At 40.8% G+C, this 10,777-nt stretch overlaps 1 protein-coding gene across 2 annotated transcripts; it reads left to right on the forward strand.

The window, feature by feature from the left end:
• Positions 1–328: 328 nt before the first annotated feature.
• On the forward strand, positions 329–10,634 carry plxdc2a (plexin domain containing 2a). Of its 2 annotated transcripts, none has more exons than XM_082173349.1 (13): positions 329–546; positions 2,041–2,252; positions 2,331–2,471; positions 2,578–2,647; positions 3,206–3,328; positions 3,431–3,549; positions 3,635–3,734; positions 8,339–8,434; positions 8,654–8,735; positions 8,842–8,902; positions 8,982–9,174; positions 9,304–9,464; positions 9,743–10,634. In XM_082173349.1, exons 1-13 carry the CDS (start codon positions 459–461, stop codon positions 9,968–9,970), a joined length of 1,674 nt encoding a protein of 557 aa, XP_082029475.1. In that variant the 5' UTR covers positions 329–458; the 3' UTR covers positions 9,971–10,634. The 2 variants fall into 2 exon arrangements, with proteins under 2 accessions (XP_082029475.1, XP_082029476.1); XM_082173350.1 differs by lacking the exon at positions 329–546 and adding an exon at positions 564–1,886.
• The last annotated feature ends 143 nt before the right edge of the window (positions 10,635–10,777 follow it).

The raw sequence follows: 10,777 nt of genomic DNA on the forward strand, positions 1-10,777 counted from the left end.
GTGTTTTTTAATAAAATAGCACCATTTTTTTTACAATGTAGATGTAAACAAAATATTAATAGGTCAATTTAACCCTTGTTATCAAATTATATATTATAGTTTTTCGGTAATGACAAATTTGGGGAGAGGCAAAATATTTCAAAACCTTCTGAAAATACCATATGGGAGTTACTGCCCAATTAAAATTGTGTACTTGGATGCTGGAAATTATTTGCATACATTAAAAATGGTGGAAAAAGACATTTTTTAAAGATGTTTCCCAGATGTTTGAACCAATTCTGTAGAATGGCCCATTTAGTGAACTTCTCATACGCGCGTCACTGGACAGTCTCGCGTGGGTGTGTTCGGAGCTGAACGTGCCACCGGATTATGCGCGTCGCTCGCGTGCAGTTCAACATCGTACTTGGCTTATTCTCCCTCGATATTAATGTGCAAAGACAATTTAAATGTAATTGGTTATGGCACTACCGGCAAGACCACATATTTTCTTAGGAATATTCGCCTTTATGCAGGTTAAATTTACCATTCAGGAATTGCCATCCAATGGTAAGTCATTCATTTATTTAGCATGTTTTCGTTCAGTCGTCTAAAATATCACATATAGTGACGAAAAGTAATTACTATGCTTTACTACTGCTTTTTATTTATTTTTTTTTTACTCGCTGGCAAACTAGAAAGATACATTTTCATGTGTTAAATCCGCACTTAAAAATATTATTCTCTGGCTTTTAATACTGATTAGTCCACTGATTTCATTAATGGGTTGGGCTTTGTTTTATTTTATGTTACGGCTCAATTTGTACAGCACTTTGGATCAACGTGTCTTTAAATGTGCTTTAAAAATACATGAATTGAAATTTGATCGAAACGTTAGAGTACATTGTATTCCTAATTCTATAAATAAAACTACAATGATTTAAGCCTAGAAGATAAAAAGTATCTTCTCCATACAGACCACCAAGATACTTTGTTTAGCACCATAAAAATATTTTTGTTTTTATCATAGAACAAGCATATTCTAATCATTGACTGTATTGGATTTTCAATATATTTTTGAGATCCAGACAAAAAATAAATAAAAATGAATTGGCCCATAAATCATCTAAGAAGCATTGGCACCCATTATTCTCAAGTAGAAGTAAAACAGAAAGATTAAGGCCTGGTTTTACAGACAGGGTTTAGATTAAGCCAGGATTAAGCCTTAGTTCAATTGGGACATTTAAGTAACATTTATAAATGTGCCCTATAAAACATTACTGGTGTGCATCTAGAGGCAAAACAATGGCACTGACATATTATAAGATATGTCAGTGCAAGTTGCTTTCAGATAAAACAGCTCAAAACATGCATTTTAGTCTGGGACTAGGTTTAAGCCTTGTCTGTGAAACCAGAGGTAAAAGAGTAATATTGCCCGGCTTAGTCATTAAGCAGTGTAACTCAGTGTAATAATCTATCTTTTTATCATCATATCTTTACTCATCAAGTAGCTACTGGTCATGCAGACCATTTTTGGCACATGCCTGCGATCTGTCAGCATGTGATAAACCAGAGGACATGTCACAATGCCAAACAGAAAAAAAAAGGAACGCACCTTTGTGCTTGAGGTATAGAAATAATGTTGGCAGAATTCAAATGAGAAGGACACTGGAAACGAACTGTGTGTTACCCCAGTCAAAACACTGCCCTGCCCTCACACTCCACCCGTCCAGCACTGAGGAATTCGGAGCATGTTTCACCCTCTTCTGTGAAAGAAGTACTTTGGACACACTCCTGTCACTGCAGGATGTGAGGAACTGTGTTTATTTGCATTACAGGTCATTTGCAGTCCCACAGCTGCTAAAAATCCTTGTCAATGTTACATTCTTCAGTTATCAAAACAGTTGAAAGTATATTATCTTCTGTTTTATGTGAAACACAAACATTTATGTTCATTTTGATTCAGAGAACAATTCGCATGCATTTAGTTTATTAATGAATCTCTTTGCCTAGCAAAACAGAGACAATGCAGCTTGTAAAATGTGAATAATCTTAATTCATCAGGTGTGTCTAACTTCACCTTTGAGAGGCTCTCCAAGCAAGAGAGTGCTGGTGGAAACCTCAAGCTTTACAATAAAAGATGGAAGAGATGGATGCTCTCATCCAAACCTGTGGGTGAGATCAGTCTGGAGCGCTATGAAGAGCACGGCAGATTAGATTCAGAGCGCTTTCCTGAAGTTGTGACAAATGACAGTCATGGCAACTTATCCATTAAGGTGAACATCCAGGAATGTCTCTTATATATCTTCTCATATATTCATTCATCTGAGATAACGTGTGTATTTGCTCATCAGAGAGATATGGATCATGTCTACTACACATCCAAGTTCTATGGGCCCACAGACAGTGAAGGCAAGGATTTGTGGGTAAATATTGAGCAAATGAACATGGGAAGAGTTCATGAAATTCTCTCCAACACGCATCGACAAACTTTGGTACGTCAGCTACAAAGTTTTCTTAAAGGTAATTTTTGTAACTGTTACACATTTTTGTGCACATAATGAAATTTAGTTGAGTTGTTTTTTGTTTTTGTTTTTATAGAGAGTGAATTTGACCTTCAGTTTCCCTTTCTACGGGCATTCATTAAGGCAAATACATGTAGCGACAGGGGGTAAGTGCAAAACAAATTAGTGATTTATTTTTTATTTTAATATTATTCACAAATATATTTTAAATGAACTTTTTAAATGTATTTTATATACATAATTTTTTTTTACATGGATTGTTTTTCAAATAAGTTTTTTTTATGCTCACCAAGGCTACATTTATTTAATTAAAAATAAAACAATATTGCAACAGTAAAACAATATTGCTCTATAATGTTTTAATATATTTTAAAATGTAATTTATTCCTGTGATGGCAAAGCTGAACCAGTGTTTAGTGTCTTCAGATATCATTCTAATATGCTGATTTGATGCTCAAGAAACATTTCATATTATTTTTAATGTTGAAAACAGTTGTGCTGCTTAATATTTTGGAGGAAACCTTGATACATCATTCTTAGTTGAATGGAAAGTTTATTTGAAATATAAATCTTTTGTAACATAATAAATGTATTTACTGTCACATCAATCCTTGCTGAATGAAAGTATTGCTTTCTTGAAAAAATTACATTATTGACCCCAAAACCTTTGAATGTTATTATATATTTATAAAAATTTTATTCAGGTTTCATCTACACTGGAGATGTTATCCACAAAATGCTGACTGCTACTCAGTACATCGCTCCTCTCATGGCTAATTTTGACCTCAGCATCTCACAGAATTCAACAGTCATGTACTGTGATAATGGTAAAATGGAACAGACAATATTTTTTTTAAGTGTCCTGATTTGCATTGTTGAATGTGATATATTTAAATGGCTGTATTATTAATCTACTTCCTATCTGTTAGCCACAGCTCTTGTTGTGCAGTGGGACCATGTGTACCTCCAGGATGCATCACATCTCGGCAGTTTCACCTTCCAGGCAGCTTTATACAACGATGGAAGAATCACCTTTGCATATAAAGAGGTTGATTTTTTTTAGATACTTCTTACATGCAGCTGCCATCACTGTAATGGTGTTGATGATGCAATGTCTGATTGTCTGCTTTTAGGTTCCCATTGACATTAATAAGATCAGCTCAGTGAATCATCCAGTGAAAGTCGGGCTTTCTGATGCATTTGTGGTTCTTCATAAGATCGAACAGCTTCCCAGTAAGTAACTCTTCTTGAATGGGAAAATAATCCTTCTTTTTGCAGATTTTCTTTTTTTAATTGACCTGTTAATTCTAAATTCACTAGTTTTATTTTAGTATTATTTATATACAATCACAGTATTTATTAATATTTTGAAGTAGCTTTTATTTTTTATATTTTCAGTTTTTATTTGACTTTTATTTTTTATTTTAGGTGCTTTTATCATTTTTATTTGTTTTCAATATTTAGTTTTAGCTTTGATTTATTTTATTTTATTTGAATTTCATTTTTAGCAATTGTAGTACTTCATCTTAATGGACCTGAGCTATAGCATGAACTATCAATGAAGAGTTGTATTTTTTAAATACAAAGTTCTGTCATGAAACTCTAGATGGCGCAGGCTAGTAGGTCTATAACTCAATCCACTTGCAATCACATTATTCTCTATAGGGCACAGCTGATTGGTTCCTGCTGTATCAGTAGCCAATGAGCTCGCATGCTCAACTTTAAAATACTTGGTTAGCATTTGCCTTAGCAGTGCAGCGCGCTTACAGAAACCCTCCACCTTCCCCAGCTCCACCTGTATTGATCTAATGTGGGTAATTAATGTAGGCTAAATTGTACAGCAGCAGCATGTCTTGCTCACAGCTGAGTGTCGTGTATGTATTGGCAATAGCAAGTCCCGTACTTGCTCTGCAGCAGCAGCAGCATAGCAGATCTATTCAAGACCGTCAAGACCAAATATATCAAAATTGTCAAATCCATTACCATGACAAACACTCCGAGAGTTGTCAGGACAGAAGTTAACTAACATAAAGATTAATTAATAAATATTGTAACAAATGCATTGCTCACTGTCAGTTAATGCACTAACTAATGTTAACTAATGGGACCTTATTGTAGTGTTACCAAGTTCTCTTACGAGAGGTTCTCTCGTATTGTGTAAGTTAGCTTACGCTACGGGTAAAGTCATCTTTTCTCGAGATATGAAGCCAAAAAATTATCCTTAATTTTTATTCATTGTCAACGCAGTGCAGCAGCTAGCAGACCTAGAGCAGGCTATCTAGCGCGCTCATTGGCTGCTCCGCGGCAACGGCAGCAGCCTACCAGTGAGCCTGGCGTGACGTCACGCCCAATGAGGGGATGAGAACGCCATCATCGACAGTTGCTCTATCCTGGCCTCGGACAGCGAAGAGTGGTCCGGATCTCACCGCTCCACCTCCTCTTCGACCCAGGAATCTGGCTCCCGCGCCAGTGTGGACGCCGAGCTTCTCCGCCTCCTCACTAAGGCTGTCGAGCAGCTAGGCCTCGATTGGTCACCACCGAAGGCGCCAGCGCCTAACAGGCTCGACGGGTGTTTTCTACCTAGCCGCCGCCAAGCGCCTGCCTCTAGGTCAGCACCCTTCCTGCCCGAGCTCCACGCTGAGCTTTCTAAATTGTGGAACGCTCCTTTCTCCGCGAGACTCCGCTCTCCAGTGTCCTCGACTCTCTCTCACGTGGACGGAGCCACGGAGAAGGGGTATAACCAGATTCCCCCGGTGGAACAGGCGGTCGCAGCGCACCTTTGCCCCCCATCCGCGAGATGGCGCTCAACGTCTGCCCTCCCGTCGAAAGCCTGCAGGACCATAGACATCATATAGATAGACGCCCTATCGACCGCTACTGCCAACTGGCGCGGGCGAGCTGTGGGGCCGCCATCTTAGACTGGTCATCTGCTCCACTCAGTGTAATCTGTATGGCAGGTGCAATGAGCTGTCAGCGCATTTAATTAATCATACCTCACTGAATACCGAACTGATTTTCACGCGGGTTTTTTTGCTGCAAAGGTCATTCATGTAGCTATTATACAGGACACATGGTTCGGCGTATTTTAATATTCATAGTAGACTTAACAGTAATATAATATTCTGATATAAGATATAAAGTGACCAGACATCCAAAATCAAAATATGTGATGTAGGATATAAGGTATTTTATAAATCACACACTATAAATATGATAAAGAAGCAAAAACAGATAGTTGCAATAAAGTAAGATATTTTAATAAGTTGAAGAAACGTGCGTATTTTACATTTACATTGCTTTCTGATATCACATGCGCAAACACAAATAACCTAGCTGCTATATATATATATATATATATATATATATATATATATATATATAACAGTTATGTCCGGTCGAAAAATGTATGAATTAACTTCAGATTGGATTGCGCTAAAAGTAGCCTCTTACAAGTGCTTTCGAACTTCTTTCTGATCTGAATGGTATGTGGAAAACACTTGAGGAAGGGAGAAAACACTTGGGGGAGACTTCTCCTAGTGTCTAGAATGCAACTGAATGCCTTTTCAAGCGTTCCCAAGCCTGGCCCAGCGTCCCGCTGTACGCTTTTCCCCCGATCTCACTGCTACCCCAGGTGATCGGGAAGATCAGAGAGACGCGCCACTCAGTGCTCCTCATAGCCCCGCGCTGGGAGAACCAGACATGGTTCCCGGAATTAATGCGGCTGGCAGACACAGCCCCATGGCCGATCCCGGTGAGAAGGGACCTTCTCTCTCAAGTCCGCGGTTCGATCTGGCATCCTCATCCAGAGCGCTGGTCTCTGCATGTGTGGATAATCAACGGATACCCGCTGATTTGCCAAAAGGAGTCGTGAACACAATCACGCAGTCTAGAGCTCCCTCTACGAGACAGCTCTACGCGTCCAAATGGTCTGTGTTTATCAAATGGTGCACGGGGAAAAATCTGGACCCACAAACGTGTGGGGTTTCGTGGGTTCTGTGCTTCCTTCAGGAGCTGCTGGACGCGGGCAGGTCCCCCTCCATGCTCAAAGTTTATGTTGTGGCTATTGCAGCGTTCGCCAAATCGGCGCGTGGCCGCGCATTAGGAAGGAATGAGTTAGTCATCCGCTTCCTCAGAGGAGCTAGGAGGATGAATCCCCCGCGGCCCCCCTCGGTTCCGATTTGGGATTTGTCTTTGGTCCTTGAGGCCCTGAAAGCCCATCCCTTCGAACCTTTAGACACTGTGGATCTGAAATACCTCACGTTCAAAACCGTTTTTCTGATAGCCTTGTCTTCAGTTAAACGCGTGGGTGACTTACACGCGTTATCAATTAACACGGCGTGTCTCGAGTTCGGACCTAATGATTCAAAAGTCATTCTCAAACCGAGACATGGTTACGTCCCCAAAGTGATGGGTACTCCTTTCAGAGCGCAGGTCATTTCTCTCTCAGCCCTACCGGCATCCGGCAGCGAGGTTGATAGTCACCTCCTCTGCCCTGTCAGGACTCTGAGGAATTACGTCACGCGCTCCGCCGCTTTCAGGCGCTCGGAGCAGCTTTTCGTTTCGTTTGGAGGGCGCACCAAAGGTCTCGCCGCCTCGAAACACAGTCTGTCCAGATGGATAGTAGACGCTATTGCGGCAGCTTATGCGTCTAAACACCTGCAGTGCCCTTTGGGCATCCGGGCTCATTCCACCAGAGGCATGGCCTCATTGTGGGCCTGGTCCAGCGGGATTTCCATTCATGACATTTGTACCGCGGCAGGTTGGGCCTCCCCCTCTACATTTGTTAGGTTTTATAACCTGGAAGTTCCCGCCCTGCAGGCTAAACTTCTATCAGTCTAAGTCGTGTGTATGCCCTGGCCAGACTATTGTGCGCGGGCTACTTACTCGATTTAGCTCTCCTGGTTGAGCTGCACTAGAAAGGGTTGTGTCAGTATCTGTATAGACCGGCCGAGCCGCTCTACACCCCCTAATGTGTGCTTATGAACATGTGCTGGCCCACTCTGTCGGCCACCTGTTTCCCACTTATCAGTGTTCCCCGGGCTTTCCCTGGGATTCATGTAGTGGATGCTGGGTGCGCACGGCGTTGACAAGAGGTTCCCGTAGCGTAAGCTAACTTACGCAATATGAGAGAACCTCTCGTAAGAGAACGTAATCGGTTACTAACGTAACCTCGGTTCTCTCTAGAAGAGGGAGTGCTCGCGCCACGAGCTCATTTCGCTTCAGTCGACGAAAACCAGGGTATCAGCCTCCGAGCCTTCCTTTTAAATGCTAAGCCACTCCCATTCTGGCGGGCTGTGACGCGTGAGGGCGCACGCGCCCTCATTGGGCGTGACGTCACGCCAGGCTCACTGGTAGGCTGCTGCAGTTGCCGCAGAGCAGCCAATGAGCGCGCTAGATAGCCTGCTCTAGGTCTGCTAGCTGCTGCACTGCGTTGACAATGAATAAAAATTAAGGATAATTTTTTGGCTTCATATCTCGAGAAAAGATGACTTTACCCGTAGCGTAAGCTAACTTACGCAATACTCGTTTCCTCTTCTAGAGAGAACCGAGGTTACGTTAGTAACCGATTACGTTATTCATGAAATATTTATATTTTAGCTTACATTTACATTGACATTTATGCATTTGGCAGACGCTTTTATCCAAAGCGTCTTACATTGCATTCCAGGGTACACATTTTACATTCTTATCGGTTCTTGCTTTCCCTGGGAATCGAACCCATGACCTTGGCGTTGCAAGTGCCAACGCTCTACTGTTTGAGCTACAGGAAAAGATTTTTAATAGTTTTAGCTAACAATAACGATACTGGCCTTCCATTGTCTTTTGTTTCATGACAGATGTTAGAAGGAGAACAATATATGAATATCATCGGGTAGAGCTCTTAAAATCCAAGATCATGACCGTCACTGCTGTTGAGATGCTTCCTCTGCCGAGTGAGTCTGAACTGCTGACACAACTAGATTCAGTTTAGACCAAATACATCACATCCACAGAAAATAGCGGTGCTTAGAAATATTAGTTAATATTTTTCCCTAGAACTAAGACCAATTCTATGTTTGACTTCAGTACAGTTAATCACATATTGTGAGAAAACAGAAAGTAGTACCCACGTCTTTGTTAAAATGTTGCTCTGTTGCTCCTCCTGCTGTCAGCCTGCCTTCAGTTCTCCAGCTGTGAGATGTGTGTTACGGCCCAGATCGGTTTCAACTGTAGCTGGTGTAGTCGCCTACAGAGGTATACACTTGGTTCACTTGTATTTTTTATGTGAATAGCCAGATAAAATGTGGTGTGCTTCAACTCTACATTTACTCAACAGCTGCAAATAATGCTTGTTCTGCAGATGTTCCAGTGGTTTTGACCAGTATCGTCAAGACTGGGTTGACAGTGGGTGCTTAAGTGAGGTGAATAGATCCTCTTTCGTTCCTCTTTTACAGTCCACCATCTCTCATTTTTACTGACTTGTTGTGGATGTATTTTAAGATAAAAAACCAGAGCTGTGACAGAAAACGTCCCTTCATTAAAAGCAGCACTCCAGCTGTGCAGACAGGAGTAACAGCTGTATCTATAACTACAACAACTACAACATCGACCACGTCAGCCTCCTCGCTCACCACCAAAATCACCAGCACACCCTTATTCATAAGAAACCTTCCTACCAGCTTCCTCACTGATGGTATGTATCAGTTTTGTCATGTACTGCAGATCATTTTGGCAAGTGCCACTCACATTTCTTTCGGAAAATGTACAAATGTAGTTGTGGTTGTTCTTTACAAGCAGGCGTAAATATCCTCTTCTCTCTCAGACTCTCAGATGGAAATTACAGAGAAACAGAAAGAGGAGAAGAAGCAGACTGGTCTGCTCATTGGCATCCTCGTAACCATGGTCCTCATGGTGGTCGCTGTGTTGGCCACTATATACATGTACTACCATCCCACCTCCAGCGCCAGTCTCTTCTTCATAGAGGTGAGCTTTAAGTAACTAAAGCATATTCAGCTAATGGAAATTTATAATGTTCTTTTGACCTAACTATTCAAACAACAATTTGAAAAAATCCTGAAAATATTACTGTTTTTACCATATTTTTGTAGAATAAATGTAGCCTGAGCATGAGATTTTTCAAAAAAAAAATTATAAATCTTACCAACCCCAAGCCTTTTAATGGTAGCGTATGTATATAAACCAAGCCTTCAAATTGAATTATATGTAGGTGCTTTGAAAATAATTTTGTCCTTGATATCTAGAGACGACCAACACACTGGCCTGCCATGACATTTCGACGTGGTTCAGGACATCCGTCATATGCCGAGGTAGAGGCAATGGGACAAGACAAAGAAGGATTCATCATGATGAACCCTAGAGACAGTTTTCTTGTGTCGGACAGGAGAGAGAGCTTGTTTCTGACGGACCAGAGGGAAGGATTTATTGTAGCTGACCAAAGAGAACGTTTTCTCATCGTGGAACGCCGCTAACGTGAATTCAGTGGTTTATGAATTAGTTCCTCTGTTTTTGAGAGGAAGTTGCACTGGCTGCTGGGATAAATGTGGTATTTGTTTGACCTCATAGCAGGGAGTGCTACAAATGTGAGAGATCTATTGTACCATCACACCAAAGTGCAAAATAAACAATGTGGACACATAAACGTTTTTCCAACCCAGTGACGCCAGTGGAGTTGCAGTGCTCAGGAAAAACCTTCACATTTGAGCTTTTCATTTCTCTCTAAAGGGCCACTTCTTTACCAGGGCCCGATAATGTTCCTGGATTTGCCCTTGCTGGCGCCCAAACCAGATGGGTCATTAAAGCCTGTGTATTGCAAACACCTCATAGAAGCCTGAAGGATATGCAGTATGTATTTTTGCAACATAATACCTTTGTACTCTTGTGTAACTGATCCAATAAATATAAATTCATGTGGATAATCTCTCGATAATCTAGTCGTAAAGAATCCTTACTTTGTTAGATTTTTGACATTTTCTTGATAAAAATATTTTTGCAGTGTATGAGAGAAACAATAATGATCAAACACAGAAAACACACATAGCACTCTTAGTAATCGTGCACATCAAAGGTATTGGATAATCAACATCCCTCAGTCCTCCTCATAATATCTGTGTGCTTTGAAATATGTATTTTGACTGGTATATTTTACTCTGAACAACTGAAATATAGATCTCAACAACAATGATTTCAATACAACACCATAAAATTGTTCAGGTTATGTAATCGGAATGTCACCGACAAAAATCTTTTAACAAAAATAATATTTACAACAATTGAAA

The sequence above is a fragment of the Leuciscus leuciscus genome, assembly GCF_965113295.1.
Source record: "Leuciscus leuciscus genome assembly, chromosome: 6".
Classification (NCBI taxonomy): Eukaryota; Metazoa; Chordata; class Actinopteri; order Cypriniformes; family Leuciscidae; genus Leuciscus; species Leuciscus leuciscus.

What these genes read in the sequence shown, in the direction of transcription:
- plxdc2a (XM_082173349.1), top strand. Translation starts at nt 459, where the DNA reads ATGGCACTACCGGCAAGACCACATATTTTCTTAGGAATATTCGCCTTT. An exon ending in TGAGATGCTTCCTCTGCCGA is followed by an intron (nt 8,435 to 8,653) that starts GTGAGTCTGAAC and finishes TCCTGCTGTCAG; the next exon opens with CCTGCCTTCAGTTCTCCAGC. An exon ending in CCAGTCTCTTCTTCATAGAG is followed by an intron (nt 9,465 to 9,742) that starts GTGAGCTTTAAG and finishes CTTGATATCTAG; the next exon opens with AGACGACCAACACACTGGCC.